The sequence below is a fragment of the Haliaeetus leucocephalus genome, unplaced genomic scaffold (assembly GCF_000737465.1).
Source record: "Haliaeetus leucocephalus isolate CR32 unplaced genomic scaffold, Haliaeetus_leucocephalus-4.0 Scaffold186, whole genome shotgun sequence".
Taxonomy (NCBI): Eukaryota; Metazoa; Chordata; class Aves; order Accipitriformes; family Accipitridae; genus Haliaeetus; species Haliaeetus leucocephalus.
In genome coordinates, this window is record NW_010972622.1 from 1,063,407 (window position 1) to 1,080,240 (window position 16,834).

Sequence of the window (16,834 nt, forward strand, 5' to 3'; positions counted from 1 at the left end):
CATTAACAGATACCTTCTCTAATTGTCCACCTGGCACTGAGGCATCTCAACACTTACTCCAGGGCCATTTAGCTCACTGGGAACATGCTGTGCAAGAACAGAAAGTGCGTGGGGTTGCCGAGGAGCCTGGAGAGCTGGCTGCCGAGAGGGGAAGTGATCTCCTTCCCTCCTCCTGCACGGAGCTGCAGCGGCGGCTGTCATGCAAAAGCCGCTCTAGAAGGCGCGAGGCCTCGTGCTGCCGAAGCTGTCCTCGTGTTTGGGAATAGCAGAGGGCGGACGATCAGTGGTTTGAGCCGGGTTCGGGTGCAGCTTTACAGGTTAACGTGCCCTGGGGCATCAAGGGGTGGCAGGACTGCTCCCGGGGGTCTGCCTGCGCTAGGGGAAGGACTGAGCTGGAGCATCGCCACCTCTGAGAGGGGGTGGGTGTCAGTGGGGTACGTGTCCTCGGGGGTGGCTTTCCCTGAGGAAAGCCATGACACGTGCACAGCCTGACGAAGCATGCGCGAGCAATGTTTCAGTGCTCGGAAGAAATCCCACGTGTTCTGCTCCTGTGTGTGGGAGCTGCTGCTAGCGGCAGGAGAACCTGCTCTGCTGCAGTCCGAGTGCAGCCAGCCCTGGAGTCGGGGCTGCTCTGCAGGGTGTCGGTGCTGGTACTTAGGGATGACTCCTTCGAGCGAGGGGCCAATCTGCCGTGCTGCTGGTGAGCGTCTCTGCTCCAGGACCGGTATCTCCAGTGCAAAGCAAGATCCTGTCCTGCCTCTGGTTTCTCCTCCTGTGTAGACACAGCCCGCAGGACTGTGAGCAACTGGGATGGGGCAGCAGGCTGGGAACCGCTTGCCGGGGGTTTGCCCTCTTCTTGTAGGTCTGCCCGCTCCCCTCGGGGGGCAGGAGGCAGGTAAGAGGCTGGGAGTTGAGCTTGACCTGGGGGGAGATGGCGACCGCTGTTGGCCCACTGGGTGCCTGGGTGCTGGCTGCGGTCAGCTGGGTGGTTGCGGCAGCCGTAGGTCACTTTGTGGCTGCTGGAGACCTGGAAGGATGAGGGAGAGCAGGAAATCCAAGGGAGTGTCGGTTCTTTGCTGTGGTTTTCTTAATGAATCTTGCATTTGGTACGCTTGTGGCTGGGAGGTGGAGGCGGAAGATGAGCTCCTCCGGGAAGAGGGGGTGGCAGAGCTGGCTTCGGAGGAGAGCTTGTTGCAGGAGGCGCCTGTCCCCGAGCTCCCGGCCCTGCACTGCTGTGTCCTGCAGGAGGAAGGGGACAGGCTTGGTCTCTGTCGCCTCTGGCCTAAAGAAGGTGTGGGGGGGGGGTGGAGGGGGAGGCATCTGCTCATAACAGGGGATGTTTCATCCATTTTGGTATGTCCAGTCTCCATCTTGATTGCACTGAGCTCCCCGTCGTGGTGTCGAGCCTTTCCCTGTAAGCAACAGCTCCAATGCTACCAATGCTGATGCTTTAAAGACAGAAGGGAAGCGAGGTTTGTGGGAGGTGGTACTCTTCAGTCAAACCAAATGACATCAAACAAAGCCCTTTTGCAGGTCTGAGGAATAATTAGCATCATTACACAGTGGGGAGAGTTTCCTCCCACCCCGTAGGAACCAGGATTTGGACTGGGGACTGAACCTTCCCCATCCTCTTCCCTCGCAGCATCCCTGCTGCAGACCGGACAGGAGCTGCCTGGACCTGGCTGCGGCATTTCCTTCACGTGGCAGGAGCTGGAGAGAAATCACGGCACCTTCTCTGCTTGTCAGGAGCCTGAGGGCGAGCTGGGTCATGAAACGCATGAAATGAGCTGCAGCGCTGGCAGCAGCTCCTGCCTGTGGTGCTGCTTGGTGCGGCTGCAGCGAGGCAGATGCAGAGACCCTCCTTCCATGGGCTGAGCAAAAATTTAAGTGGATCCTTGGAGCAGGGAATTTAGCAGAAGACTAGGGATGACACAAGATAAATGTTTAGGGAATTGCATGTGTTTGACTGCCTTTGCTTTTAACAAACATTCACAGTTGCGTTTCGTTAGGTTTTCAAGATTTCCTGCCTTCCCAAGGGCTCAGGCTCGCTGTTCCAAGCAACAGCTGCAATCGGCGTGGAAGTGTTCACTGCAGAGAGCTGGATCTCTGGGAAGAAAGTGCAATGCTGAAAGACTGGCAAGAAGATAGCCTGAGCCGGCGGGGCTGTGGGTGCCGGGCTCTGCTGCATGCCGGGGCAATGGCCCTCGCCTGGGAGCCCCTGGCACGGTGGGTCAGGTTCGAAGCAGGCACGGCTTCACTGTGTTTTGACCCTTCCCAACTGCAGCTCTTACTTGAACTTCTGCTGCCGGCCCTGCTTTGGCATCACCTATGAGCCAGCTGGCTTTGGTACCCCCCGTGTGTGTTACGTGTACGGCTACATATTTTTTTTCATGTTTGGTGCTGCCCCCACCGCTGTGGATTGGCCAAAAGAGACCTTGGTGCAGTGCGGGCTGACTGGCAAAGTGCAGCCTGACAGTGCTGGGGGCAGGCGAGGGTCTCTGCCTTCCCTTCTAACCTCGACCCTTCGGTGAAGGGGGGTATCACACAGCCTGTGCTCAGGGGGGTGCAGTGACCCCCCCATTGCAGCCAGCCTCCTCGAGGTGCCAATTTTGGTGGGGGCAGAGCGCACCCCGGTCTGGAGCTGCCTGGGGGCGAGGGCACCAGGGCTCTCCCCAGGCCTGCTCCCATCGCCATGGGTCAGGCCGGTTATGTGCTCTGTGCTTTAGGTTTTCCTCCTGGTTTTTGTTCTGACTTTGTTTTATTTCTGCGTATCCCAGGAGGGAGGTCGACCCTCTCCCCTGGGAGCACCATCCTGGCTGTGCACGTGTGTGTTTCCTGGGTGCAGGATGGATGGAAAACCCATCCTGCTGCTGGTGGTGCTGTCTTTGTGATTTAAAAATGTTACTTTTTAATTTGTTCTCATTTGGGTTTTCTTATTTTTTTCCCTGTCTTTTTTACTGTCTAGCATAGAAAATAAACTGCCTTTGGCTCCCAGGAGCTAATTCATCCAAGTTAAATGATCTTTAAAATCTGTTAGCGCATCATGGATCTCGGTTCCTGTTTTCTCGCAGTGTAATTAATGCTTCAGTTTAAATTTTCTACTTTCCTTAGGGGCAAGGTTGATGGATCTGATGCCAGGCTAAAACTTTCGCTGAGCCGTTAGAAAGAAATCAAACTAAAAGCAATCTAGTCCTTAATTTAAAATTTTTTTTTTTTTTTAAATAACTTGTTTTTGGGAAGAAACTGATCTTGTTTATTATCATTATTTCTTTTCTCATCCAGCACCGAAGACATGTAGCCCTAAACAGTTTGCATGCAAAGATCAGATTACGTGCATATCTAAGGGCTGGCGCTGTGACGGGGAAAAGGATTGTCCGGATGGCTCGGATGAATCACCCGATATATGTATGTATGCCTTTCCTTCCTAATAATGTTCTTTTGGTTTTGTTTCATCCATTCTCATTGCACGGTCGTTCCAGGGCCCAGAACAGGCGTCACTGCACAACTGCTCTACCTCAGCTCCTGTTTCTCCCGGAGTTCCAGGAGTCCACAGCACCTCTGAGGGGGGGTGGGTGCCACTCGGGGCAGGAGTCCAAGCCGTCCATCTGTCCGTCCTCCCTTTATCTCCCTAGCTGCTGCTCCCGGGGCCTCTGGCTCTGGGGCTGTGATCCATTGTAACAAAACAGCCTCCTGGGAACAGGGTATCACTGATTTATTTTTTGTTTCCATCAAAACTGATTTACGCGAGGAAGGCAGAGTCCTGGAGGTGAGGATGCAGCGAGCCGTGGTGCTGGGCAGGGGCTGCGCCTGCTCGGGGTCATCTCTGACACAGCTGCATCCCTTCCTCGAGCGGCTGTGCCTCTGGTGCCTGGCATTTAACGGGTGCTTGGAGTGAGGGCTGGGCTGAAGGGAAGAAGGAGATCTTTGGGAGCCCTGGGGAACAGCCAGGGAAAGCAATGTCGCTTTCCCCAGATGTGTTTGGATTAGGGTGCAGTGTTGGTTTTACTGGTTTTGTCCTGGGCTGTTGGAGCTGCTCTGCTGCAGCGGTGCTGGTGGCCCCGGCACTGGGGATGCTCCCGCCACAGATAGGGCAGCTGGGTCTCAGTCCAGAAGCAAATGGGGAACCGGGCTGGGTTAGATGGGGTGCAAGGGCTGGAGGTGGGGGGGGGGGGGTCCGCACAGGGGAGCGAGCCAGAGCCGTGCTGGTGCTGGGGGCTCTGCAGGGACGGTGGGTGTGCTGGTCCTGCTGCACCGTGCTGTGCTGGGGGCTCTGCTCTGGCTGGGCTGGAGCAAGGAACCACCTCTCCCTGTGTCCTGGTTTCTCCCTCTGTCTGATGAGGGAGCCTGTGCTGCCCTTGTTGCCTCACAGGAGCAGCCTCATTAGGTTGTTTTACTGTGTCAGGAAAGCAGCCTTGAGATGCTGGGTCTGCAGGACAGCCACAGCTGGGTTCATCCCTGCCACTGCTCACCAGTGACCAGCAAAATCCTCTCATCCTCTGGCCCAGAGATCCTTCCCAGACTCCTGCTTCATGCTGTACTTGGCATAAAGGTCTCCTCCAAAGCAGTTTCTGGTTCGGCACCGGGTTTATTTATTTCTTAAGGCAAAATGATGCAACCGTCCCCTCCGTGGGAGGGATGAGGGGGCTGGGATGGGCTGTCTGGCTCCAGTCAATCAGCAGCCCTGGAAAATTACTGTGGGAGGACTCAGAGGCCCTTCCCTGGCTGGAAGAAATCCGTCCTGATTGACGTATTCCGCTTGCTGTGTGTGTCTGCGCTCGCTTCATCGCCCCCCCCATCCATACGGACAGGTGAACGGAAAATGAACCCCTTGGATACTTTTCCCTCTTCTCCTTCTTCCTCTTTCTTCACTGCGAAGGCACCGCTGGTGGGGGCTGGCAGAGTCTCCCCCCTGGACAGGGAAGGCAGAGCCGCTGCCTGTTCTGGCTGCTGCCACCCTGGCAGGAGCTGGAAAGCATCAGTGTCCTCTGCAGTGGGGCCGTGAGCATCCCCCACCGCTGCCCGCCCGGCCCTTCCCCGATCCCTGCTCTGGCACCACGGGGGTGCTGGGAGCAGTGTCCGGCAGTTCTGCGGATGCACCTCGTGTCTGTCCGTGCGGCAGTTGTAGCCTCGGCTGGGGCGGGGGGAGGGGGTGATGTAGGAAGACGCTCTCAGGTTTGCTCAGAGTCCCCTGAGGGCTCGAGCACCCACAGCTCCTGCTGGAGGAGGGAGCCTTGTTCCCCGCGGGGGTGCAGGACCCCCACTAACCATGTGCCCCTCAGTACGTGCTTGGCGCTTCCAGGACAGGCAAGTGGGAGCCTCTTGTGAGGCACAGACCAAAGCCCAGCATGTCCTCTCTCCTCGCCCTGCTGCTGCATGTGGGACAGAGTCCATGAGTTGCCATCACCACTGCAGACCCTAAACTTTGGAAATGCTCTTTTCCTGGGGAGCGGTTCCCTCCCCAGCTTCAGAATCGACTGCTGCAGTTTGGGGACCTGGAGGGGCTTGACCTTTCCAAGGGTCTCTGCTCACCTTTCCCAAGTTCCCCCTTCAAGCCCCAAGACCGCATTAGCCTGGGGAGCACCAGGAGGGAGCCAGAAGGATGCTGCACCCTCTGGGACGTGGAGGTTGGGGTCAGCCGCCATCGCTGCTGGCTCCTCCGCAATAGTGGCTGGGCAGTGCTTGCTGCGGTGCTGGTGCATGTCTGACCTGGTGCTCACCCATCTTTGCCTTTCTCATGGGCAGGGGTTATGAATGGAGGTTGCTGCCTGCTGCCTGCCTGCTCCTGCCCAGGCTCGCGCGAGTGGAGTGTGACCTGTCAGCACACGCAGGGCACGGAGCCCGGTATTACCGGGATTGCCAGGCAAGCTTTTCTCACGCCACTTCGGCACCGGGGCTTCCAGCAGGCTCTCATCCTCCTTATCTTTTTGGCAGGAAGAGAATGACTTTTATTACTATTAATCTCTTTTTTTTAAGCCCAGGCTGCAAACACGGCTCTTGCACACTGCTTGGTGCACCCTTTCGCGCCCCAGCAGCGCAGCAGGGTTATTTACATTGCACTAATGTACTCATGTCAGAGTCTCTTGAAATGCTGTGTATTATACGCGAGGTTTTCCTCCCTGGGGAATCCTTTTAAGTATTTGCTGGCTTTGCTTACGTGTTAGCTGAGAATAGGAAGAGTTCCCTTTCCGAGCTCAGTGCTGCGCTTGTGTCTGTGTGAGTGGCTTGTACCCGGTTCTTGCCCACTCTGTTGGTTTTTCACTCCATGGAGCTTTCCTGGGGGGAAAAAACTTGGACAAGAGCCTCCATCCTGTTGAAGATCAAAGGAGATGAGGGTCTCTGAGAAATGAATTTGCTGTGGCTGAGCTACAGCCATCGTCTGGCCACTGCATCCTGGCTGGCCTCCTGCCTGGAGCTCTCCCAGCTCAGCTGGGTGCCCTGGCCAGGCTGGGGCTTTGCCCACGAGCCGGACAGCCGAGCTGCCGGCATGCGTTTCTCCAGCCACGCGACAGTTGCACCGTTTGCTTCGCTGCAGATGAATCTGCGGCTCTGCGATCTTCAGTTGCTCAGATGTTTGCGAGGATTCAGCATCAAATGGTTCATCGGTCTGAGGGTTCAGCAGGTCTCAAATCCCTTGTCTCGCCGCACTCGCCCAGTGCTGGATCTCTCAATGGCGTGGCCCTGCTCGGGTTCAGATGCGTCTTGAGCGAGCCCGTCGTCTGCAAAGCCTTTGCTCTCCTCTTCCTGCAGCGCTGGCGCCGGGCGCAGCTGGGAGGCAACAACAGGACCTTCCCTGCCTGAGCTCTGCCGGTGCTCAGCTGCTGGCACTGCTGTCCGTACCAGTGGGGTGAGCGGGACTGTCCCGCTCCCAGCTCCTCCTGCCTGTCCCCTTGTTGCGTTCCCCCATGTCTGTGTCTCTTTGGGCTGTTGCCAAATCAACTACAGGCTACATTTACAGGAGGAAGCATTGCTTCTCTTTCCTTCTTTTTTTTTTTTTCCAAGTGGGTTTTAGAGGTTAAAAATTCCTGTCTAATTCAGCTCCTTGGGGTGTACCACAAGCTTGTCACATGTAATAAATTGGCTCATTTATTAGTGTGCCAACACAGTCAAAAGCAAACAAAGTGGCTCATAGATTAATCCTGCCCTGTTTGTGATAAGTAGTTTGATCCAGGCTCTTTGCAGGGGAATAATGGACACGGCAGATCAGTTTTGACTGACGAACTGTGCACTTTTATTTCAGTGCCTTCATTTTCGGCCCGTATATGGTATTACTTAATTAACCCTTAATTTGCAATAACTCAGTGCCCAGATAGCACTGTTGTTCAACCCCCTGTGAAAAACAAAAGTTGTGAAAGTGGCACCTGGTAAGAAATTCTCCCGGGAATTACCTGCTGGGTGCCCTGGACTGGGGCTGGGAAAGAGGAGAAACCCCTGTCTGCGATGGGTGCGACAGAGCCCAGGAGTCCTGAGCTCCATATCCCCCCATCCTGGAGGAGCCCATCACCCCAGTGCCAAGCCAGTCGGCTAACTAGAAACATACTGGAACACCTTTGACACTCAGCCTGTGCGCAGTGGAGTGATCTGGAATCTGGAGCCCATTAGATTTCTGTACTTTGGGCACCCCTTGTGCAAGAAGGGGGACGCGTGTGTCAACAGCCCAGAGTTAGTCACTTCGCACAAAACGAACAAATGAAAGGGGATGAAGGTTTCACCGTGGCAGGTTGGGGAACCTTTCTGCAAGGTGTGGTGTTTGTGTGCTCTTAGCAGCGGATTTTGTGGGCTGCTCCTGCTGTGGGAACCTCCCGCGCATCTCTGCAGGAGCAGCAGCGTGCCGGGCTGTGGGGAAGCTTGTTGAAGATGTCCTGCTGGACTTTAGTTCTGCAAACGCTTTGGTGCATTTGGGAGGGGCAGAGGAGAAACCCAGCCTGCTCCATCTGCTCCTTGAGTAGCAATTTGCTCTTTCATAGTCTGGAGGATGGAGGGATGGGTGTGCAAAGGTGTCTGCCTGGGACGTGCTGAGGGGTCTTGTGCAGGGTCAGGAGAACCATGGGGTTGGAGCCAGCAGGTCCTGTCCATCCCTCATCCAAACTCCCCTCGGCCCTTGCCCAGCAGAGCAAGATGCGCTCCTCCACCATCGCCCTCCTTGCTGCCGGCTGAGCTGTGGGGCGCGCAGGCAGCACGAGCCCTGCCTGTCCCTGGGGCAGTGCCCCCACAACTGCCTCCTGCAGAAGGGGCTCAGGCTAAACTGGAGAAGCGTCCGTCTGAGAGGAGCCACCCCCAGGCTTTAACCTCAGTCTCCCATTAGTTATGCCAACTGTGCGCTGCCAACATCGTGCTGCGGCACAGGGACGGCAGCGGGGTGGTGAGAGATGAGGCTGAGGAAGAAGTGTCAGTGCAGCCCTGGGGTGGGATTGAGCTGCTGGGCTGGAGGCAAGAGCCAGGGCTACCCCCACCTGCCTGGGGTGTTTGTGGTCCCAGCGTTCCTCCCCTGGGGTTTGCAGTCCCCCTTCCACAGCCAGTGTGCTGCTGAGAGCCTTTAGCCCCCACTGGAGCAGCACCTGCTGGGAGCCTGAGGATTAAGGTTAAAAGCATGTCTAGTGTAGCTCAGCAGTGACAGCTCGCAGGGAGTGAAACTGAGCCCTTGCTGGCCGGGAGCGTGTTGGCGGGGCAGGAACTGTGCTGGATGAGCATGTGCTGGCACACAAGAGTGCTGGGCTGGACCCCGCAAGCTTCGCGTGATGTAACGCTCCTCTCCAAGGAGAGTTTAAGCTTATTTAGGACAAACTCCATCAGTAGAGTCTTAGATGAAGGTGACTGCTGGTCTCAATAGCTGTCTAAAACAGGACCGTGCCTGGACAAAGCGCTCAGTGTGTGATGTGGTGCAGGTGCCCTTCTCGGTGCTCACCCGGCGCTTCGCCAGCTGCAAAGGACAGGGTGGTCCATGGGGAGCTTGGGGAGCTATTTCTGCCACCATCCCTGCTGCAGTGGGGCTGATGTGCTGCCTGCCCTGCTGATGTGGGCAAGGCGTAAACAGCCACTGTCTCCTCGTAAAATGGGATTTTAGTATTTCGCTTGCGTGCTGCCGTTGACTCAGCAGAGGCGTGTTGGTGGCTCCAGCGAGAGCTGGCGAAACGCTGCGTATTCAGCCCTAAAGCGAATCTTAGGTTTGGGGCCAGGGAGGAGAGGAGAGCCTGCGGAGGGGAGTTGGGCTTTGCAGAGCTCTCTGGTCCATGTGCCATGCCGGTGGGCCGCTGACGCTGAGCCCGTGCTGTGCCAGTGCAGTGCCAGGGCTTGCCGTCAGTGCGTCACCCCAAGGCAGCTGCCTTCCAGCCCGAGGTGAAGCAGTGCTGGAGCCAGGACATCAGTGGAGCTTTTAACGGGGTTTCAGGATTTTAATCAATTTATGGTGTATTTTGTTGTTTGTCTCAATGCCATGCTTCTTTTCAGAGAAGCTTAAAAATAAAGCCTCGCTTCCTTTGTAATTTTTCTAGTTAATAATGGAGATTAAGTCTCCTTGTGTTGTGTAGCCCTGGTTCTTAACGACGCCCCACAAGCCTGCCTGCACAGCAGCCTCTTAACAAAGAGCATGTTGGCACCCGAGGGAGTGCTTGGGGCAGCGGGAAGCCGGGGTGGCTGTGCTTGGGGTGCTCGGCACTGCCTGACCCCATGTGCCCCCGGCCCTCCCAGCAGTGAGGGGTGCCCAGAGTCGTGTGTGTGTCCAGGCAGCCCGGAGTGGATGTGACCCACGGGAGCTTGAAACAGGCAGTCTAGGGCTGCTGAGGTCCGGAGTCACCTTCTTCCTGGGATCCCAGCCCGTCAACCTGGCTCTTCCCCAAGGGTGGGCACGTGGCCACCGACAGCGGTCTCTGGGGCTGGGCAGAGGGTCCCCATCCACCCCAGCTGCTCCGGGTCTCCTTCCTTTTCACACGATGCTCCTGCTTGGGCCACGTGCTGCAGAGGCAATGGAAAAGGGAAAGTTCACTCCAGATGGGTCGCGCTTTTTCTCCCCGGGGAGCAGTGCCTGCAGTGGTCCCACCTGCTTTGAAAGGGAAATCCAGTGTTGGTTAATGTCTCCTCCAGGGAGAGCCAGGGATGCTGGCTGGAGGGGGCAGAGCCTGGTTTGAGCCTTTTCTGGTGGCCTTTTCTGGGCTTGAGCTGCCATGAGAGCCGAGAGGATTTGGGACTAGCCTTGCTAGGGGACCTTTTGCTCTGGGGCACGTGCTGGGCAGGGGAATCCAAACCAAGGAGGATTTAACATACGCCTGGGCAGAGGGAATCAAAGTGCGTTCACAGACTTGCTACCGGCATGGTGTTTGCCTGGTGTCAGCTACTGCAAAAATGTTCCTGCCAGCATCCCAGGGAATGTGAGGTTCCCTGAACCCCTGTGTCTGCCTTAAGAGCTTTTACCTGAAATCTCACTGTGCGAGGCCATGTCCAGCAGGTGATGGTCACTGCTGGAGAGCCATGGCAGAGCAACGTGGGGGGGCTGAGAGTTCCCTTGAGGTTTTGGGTCTTTCCTCCAGGTGATGGGGTTGCAGAGCTGTCATGCTCTCCCTTTGGTGATAGTTCTGCCTTTTGCTGTCTTGCAGGTCCTCAGAGCAAGGTGTCTCGATGCCAGCCCAACGAGCACAACTGTCTGGGCACAGAGCTGTGCATTCACATGAGCAAACTGTGCAATGGGCTCCATGACTGCTTCGATGGCTCCGACGAGGGGCCGCACTGTCGGGGTAGGTGTCTGGGGGTGGTGGTGGTCAATGAGGGGCTGCGGGTAGGGGGGGCTGCCCCACGAGATACTGCCCTTGCCTCCTTTCCTCCCCCACCATGGTAAGAGTCACAAGGTCCCTGTTTGTCCCTGTTTTTTTGCCTCTACGGTAGGAGCCCCACATTGGTTTTAAGAGCTTTGCGCTGGTGCCACCGCGCTCCGTGCTCCCCTCTCCCGGCCAAGTGCAGCCAGTGCTGGGCAGCTCAGTGCCGGGCTGGCCGGTCGCAGATCCAGAGATTAGCCAGAGCCGCTTGCAAGTGAAATGCCCATCATTCCTGAGCCTGAGGGCCATTAAATAGCTGCATTGTCTCCTGGGTTTAAAAGCTTGGAGGGCTGGGGTTCTGGTTCAGATAAGAGATACCAGTATGTTTTTTTACTAATTTCCAGGAGCTTTGTCCCCCCTCCTGGCCTGTCCCCGGTTGCTAATCCTGCTGGAAAACTCTCCCTAAATCAGTGTGTGCCGGCTTGCTGGTGCGCAGATTAGTCGCTCAGAAACGCATGTCCTGAGCTGACCCTTGGAGCTGGGTCTCTGCAGACTCTGGGTGAGCAGGGAACGTGCTTTTCTCCCCAGCCCTTCCTCTGCCTGAGGCGGAGGGCTCCTGCCCTGCTGAGCCCGAACCAGGTGTGGGACACCCTGCCCCAAAGGGCTCCCTCCCACCCGGCCCTGGAGCTGGGTCGGAGCTCCTCTCCGCTGCCCAGCTCCTGCGGGAGAAGCCCAGGGCGGCTTCTGCAGCTGTGCCCGAGCTGACAATTAATATCTCGCTGAACGGTTCTCGTTACTTAAGTGGGATCTGATTTTTCACAGCTGGGCAGCACGTGACCAGCACACACGAGGCGAGGGCTGGGTGCGGCCAGGCGCCGTGTCAGTGCGGTTGCTGCTCGCAGGTTTCAGCACGCTGGGGACATAAGCCCGTGCTAGCGCTTGTGTCGGACGTGAGGTCCCCCCTGCCTGCTCCCTCTGTGGTGGGTGGGAGGTTTGTCCCGCAGAGCTGCCGATGTGGAGAAACACCGGGGAGCCTCTGCTGCCCTTGCAGACGTTCACAGAGGTGGAAATGCCATGCTGAAACTGCCCCCATCATCCCCCGCCTGCAGACCCGGCATTCTTGGGGGTTTTTCTTTTTTTTTAGATGCATGCGGTGCTTTAGCTGAGAGATAAGAATCTGAAATGGATAGCTGGGCCTGCCAAAGCCGATAAACCCTGTAAATAGCTCGGCTGGGCCCTGCCTGGCTTATTAAATGGTTTCACATGCGGGGGGCAGGATTTCTGCAGCGCCTGGGCACCGCTTCCCTGTCCAGCCCTGGCTGCGGAGGAGGACGTGGAAAGGGCCGGCTGGTTTTGGTTCAGAGAGGCTTGTGGCTGGGAGGCTGCGGTTTCCCCTCGATGGCAGATTTGCTGGGACCCAGTTCAATGCCCTCTGAGCACCCAAGTGACCGGCCGGGCAGGGCGAGTAGAGGAGGGAAGAAAATAAAACCCAACATAAACCAACCCCCCAACAAAGGGCTGACAGCGCGTCCCTCACAGCAAGCTAAGGAGGCATGTTGCTAAATGACCTTGATGAAGTTGGAGGCTGCTGCTGTTTATCAAACGGAGTAAGGCAGGCAGCCCTGGCCTCCCCCTGCCTGTTGGCAGCACTGGGCAGGTTGGGGCTTTATTGGTGTTTATGACGACCGCTAATGGAAATGAAGCTGTGGGAAGCGGTGAGCCGGGCGGCCGCATCTCTGGTCCCAGCTTTGCCCCGGGGCTGCCCGACCCTGACCCTGACCCTGGCGCTGGCGCTGGCCCTGGGATGGTGCTGCCTCTGCAAGGGCGCGGGCGGCTGCAAGCTCCGGGCTCTCCAGCGCGTCTGGCAGCTGACCACCTGCTGGAGCGCTTCGCCACCGCCTGCACCGCAGCATCTCTGGCGTGGAGCGGTCCCCAGGCTGCCTGCAGCCCTGGTTAGAGGGAAGTTGCTGCAGAGAGGACGTGGAGGATAAGCTCGCCCTGAAGTCTCTCTGGGATCCGTGCCCCCGGGGTACCCTGAAGCCGAGTCTCGTACCACTCTCCTGTGTGAGGAGCGCTGGGTCTTGGCTGGAGGTGGCCACAACAGGCTCCCAGCAGGAAGCCTTGTTGAGTCAGCAGCTTTGGGGGATGGTTGGGGCTGCTCAGACCCCCCTCTCGTGGAGCAGCCGTGTATCCATGTATCCGTTATGGTTTCCCCTCCCTCTGCTGAGGGTCTGGGTCCTTCCTTCCCCACCAGCGAGCAGGGGGACAGCGTGGAGGTCCCCAGCAAAGCCTGGTGGGGTGCCTGGGGGTCTCCCTCACCCAGCACTGGGGCCCAGGCGTCCATCCTGTCCCTCACCCGAGTGTCCCTGCTTGCACATCGGTGACATCCTCTCTCCTTCGTCTTCTCTGTTTCCTCAGAACAATTAGCAAACTGCACGGCCCTGGCCTGCCAGCACCACTGTGTGCCGACGCTGAGTGGACCAGCCTGCTACTGCAACAACTCCTTCCAGCTGGCCGAGGACGGGAGGAGCTGCAAAGGTCGGTACAGAGTGGGCAGAGCCATCACCCCCAGCGTGGTGCTGGCGGCTTGTCTGGGCTGTGGCCGATGCCACCGTCACGGCAGCAGTGCTGGGGCTCGGCCGTGTGGCCAAAGGGACTTGGGGCTCGGCAGACCCTGACCTTCACGGGGGAATGTGGGGCTGACGGGACGGGACTCTGCCTCCCTGCTGCCGTGGGGCCATTACATGGATGCAGCTCCTGAAAGCCCGAGTGAGGACTATTGGGAAGGAGTAAGGAAAAGGCTTTGCCTTTGTGTACGGAGTCAGGGGCCATTGCTGGGCTTGTACGTGCTCCCAGCGTCCGTGCCTCAGAGAGGATGCTGGAAAATAGGAGAGGGTCAGCGAGGAGTGATCAGATCAATGCGATGCCTGGAAACAAGTCTTGAAGTGAGAGATTGCCGTGGCTCCATCTCTTTCATTTATCTGAGCAGAGGAGAAAGGGGCCTTTATCAGCTCCTGCACGCACCTCTGGGGGCAAGAGCTCTCTGGTGGAGACTGCTCTTTCATCTAGCAGAAGAAAGAGCAGCATGCAAGCCAGGGGTTTGGAAGCTAAAGATTAGAGAAATTCAGACTGGAAATTGAGGTGCAGATTTTGCAGAGTGGGGGGGAGGGGCAGTGGATAATTAGGCCTTGAAAAGGCTCAGCTGTGAGGCAGGGATTGTCCTTTTGCTGCCTTGCTGCTGATGCTGGAGCAGAAAGCTGTGGGCTGCCCGCAGGTATCAAGAGGTGATGTTGGCCAGGCATTCCTCTGGAGGCTGTTGTGATGGTCCCTTCAGCTTGGGGATCATACGCTCCCCTGCAGCTCTGCCTTGGAGAAAAGGCGGAGCCTTTGTTCCCTCTTAAGACAGCTAAGGAGAGATGTTTGCTAGTCCAAACCATGGAGTTTTTGTCTTCTTTTCCAGACTTTGATGAATGCACCGTCTACGGGACCTGCAGCCAGACATGCACCAACACGGAGGGCTCCTACACATGCAGCTGTGTTGAAGGATATCTCTTGCAGCCTGATAACAGATCCTGCAAAGCCAAGAATGGTGAGATCCTTGACAGGAGGAGTGTGTTGCTTCTGGGCAGCTCTGCAAACTGTGGCCTCCTGCCGTATGTGTACCCCTGCCCCTGGTTCTTCACTTCAGGGTGCTCTTCCCTGAGGACTGTCCTGTGCTACCATGTCCTTGCCCCTGTCGGGTGGCATGTCGCGGTCTTGTTTTCACTGGAGCAGAAGGGCCGGGCTGCAGGCTGATACAGCGTTGCAGCTATGAGCTTCAGGTGCTCTGCCATGACCACTCTTCTCCCCTCCTTTCCCTGCCAGAACCCGTGGACCGCCCTCCTGTGCTGCTCATTGCCAACTCCCAGAACATCCTGGCCACCTACCTGAGCGGAGCCCCTGTGCCCAACATCACCCCCACCAGCGCCAAGCAGACCACAGCCATGGACTTCAACTACATTGAAGACACTGTGTGCTGGGTTCATGTGGGTGACAGTGCCTCCCAGACCATCCTCAAGTGTGCCAAGATCCCCAACCTGAAGGGCTTCGTGGAAGAGCGCTCCATCAACATCTCCCTCAGCCTACACCGTGAGTGCCTGCTCTCCTTTGGACCTTGCTCCCAGTCCTTGCTCCCCCAGTCTCCATCTCCTTTTGACAGCCCGAGCATCTCCAGCCAGCAGTGGGTGAAGCAGGGATGTATTTTGGTAGGAGACAGCTTTCCACAGGACCAGGCACCAAGTCTTCAGCACAAACATAGCTTTTGGCTTTCCTTCTCCTTCCCTTTTATTATTTCTAGCAAGTTTTGTGGTTTCCTTGTGTGAGCATATGAGGAAAAACAATACAGTGAGGCGTGGAGATTGTACCTGTGTAGCAGGTTCTGGGATGGCAATTCTCATTGCTTCCTCTTTTGGTTTTCACCCTGTGTTTCCCTTGCCAAACCAGGCATTGGTCCCCACCCCAAGTAGTGACTGAGAACAGAATCCCGACAAAAAAGTGCCTCCCATCGGGCGGCTGCATGAGTCACCGGCGTAAGCGGCAAATGGTGGTTTCGTTCCACTTGTGTCTTCCTGGCTGTAATGATTGTGGTGACAGCTCCGTCTCCTGTTTGGGCTTGCTGGTCCCAGTTCAGCAGTCAGAATGGGAAGGAGAGTTACTTGCTGGGATTTTGGTGCTCTTTGACTCAGGCCCGTGTCCATGCCTGCTCTCCTGAGAGCCTCTGCCCAGTGAGGGGTCCCAGCAGAAGCCGTGGGCTTCCAGGCACCTTTCTTGTGTGCTCTCACAGGTGCAGAGCAGTGGGGTTGGCGAGGTCCCCCCGAGAGGGGAGGTGGGTGGATGCCGTCGCCGTCCAGCCAGGATGTGGGAAACTGCTCCCAGTGCTGTGCTGTCACTGATTTTATCCTTTGAAACCACAGACCAAGTGAGTCAGGGTGGAATTGGGGGTACCTGGGGTTTGCAGTGCATCTCCGTCAGGTTTTGCAGCCCCTAGATTCCCTGGCGTCATCCTCCCACTGTCTTTTGCCTCCTGAAGTTAGGGGTGCTTCCAGGGGGAGACTGCGCTGCCTGATGCAAGAGGGATCCCCTTCTTCCACAGACACGAGTGTTGTTACGCGATGAGCAATAGCTAACCTAGCAAATTAGTTGAACATGTATGAACTGATCTTTGCAAATGAGTAAAGGTCTCGGGTGGATCTCGGAGCCGAGGGCGTTTCTCTGCCAAGGGCGATGTCGCAGTGCCCGGCTGCCAAGGGGGAACCGGCTGAGGCTCTGGCTGAAGCGTGGGGCGCGAGCCGGGGACCTGCAGGCCCCTGCTGCCCCTTGGGCTGTGTTGGGGCTGGGGTTCAGAAGGCTGCAGCCGCTGCGCCCTGCCGAGGGTGTGTGCAGCATGGTTAATTTAAGCTTGCACTGTGTATTTTTAGGGCAGTGTGTATTTTTAGGGAGAGGCCTCACCCTTTGCTCTTGCAGGCGATAGCCTGACATTAGGCAGGACAGGACTTGGCTCTGCTCTCCGCTCCCCCCCCAGTGTTTAAGGAGGTCTGCTCTTACGTGTTCCTTCTGGCTCCTCTTAAGGCTTCCTCAGGCTGAGTTGTGGTCTGCCCGTAGTTCACGGGAGGAGCAGACAGCAGCATCGTGTAAAGCTCTGGCTGCGCCCTTCTTCCCATCAAGCTTAGTTTTAACATTGTAATTTCCTGCAGCTGGGAGCTGCAGCGGAGGCTGTGGTTCATGGACGGCACGTGAGCTGTGAGCTGCAGGTTGGCCCAGGGGAAGGGGAACTGCTGGGATTTGGGTGGGAGGTTTTGGGGTGTTCCTGAAGTCAGCCCAGGTGACTTTCTACAGCCACATCCCCACACTGGGGGGGCCCCGAGCTTTCTGGGGTGCCTTCACCTGGCTGTGGACGGTGTGAGGCTGAGGGTGCAGCATCCCCAGGGATCGGCGACCTGGCTCGTGAATCGTGGCTGCAGGAGGAGCAACCATCCTGACCATGAGCAAGTGGTGGTGAGGTGTCAGTGCAGGATCAGGACCTGCAGCACAGACCGCAGCCCCTCCACCATACC

The 16,834-nt window shown here is 57.2% G+C and overlaps 1 protein-coding gene across 1 annotated transcript in view; it reads left to right on the forward strand.

Annotated features, from left to right (window-relative positions):
• The first annotated feature begins 931 nt into the window (after positions 1-931).
• The window catches only part of LRP1 (low density lipoprotein receptor-related protein 1), a 74,356-nt gene continuing 58,453 nt past the window's right edge, over positions 932-16,834 (forward strand). The window contains exons 1-7 of the mRNA XM_010565196.1: positions 932-1,000; positions 1,126-1,291; positions 3,283-3,405; positions 10,587-10,724; positions 13,161-13,280; positions 14,203-14,331; positions 14,607-14,870. Of these exons, the coding sequence (XP_010563498.1) occupies positions 932-1,000; positions 1,126-1,291; positions 3,283-3,405; positions 10,587-10,724; positions 13,161-13,280; positions 14,203-14,331; positions 14,607-14,870 (1,009 nt within the window). The remainder of the gene's footprint in view (positions 1,001-1,125; positions 1,292-3,282; positions 3,406-10,586; positions 10,725-13,160; positions 13,281-14,202; positions 14,332-14,606; positions 14,871-16,834) is intronic.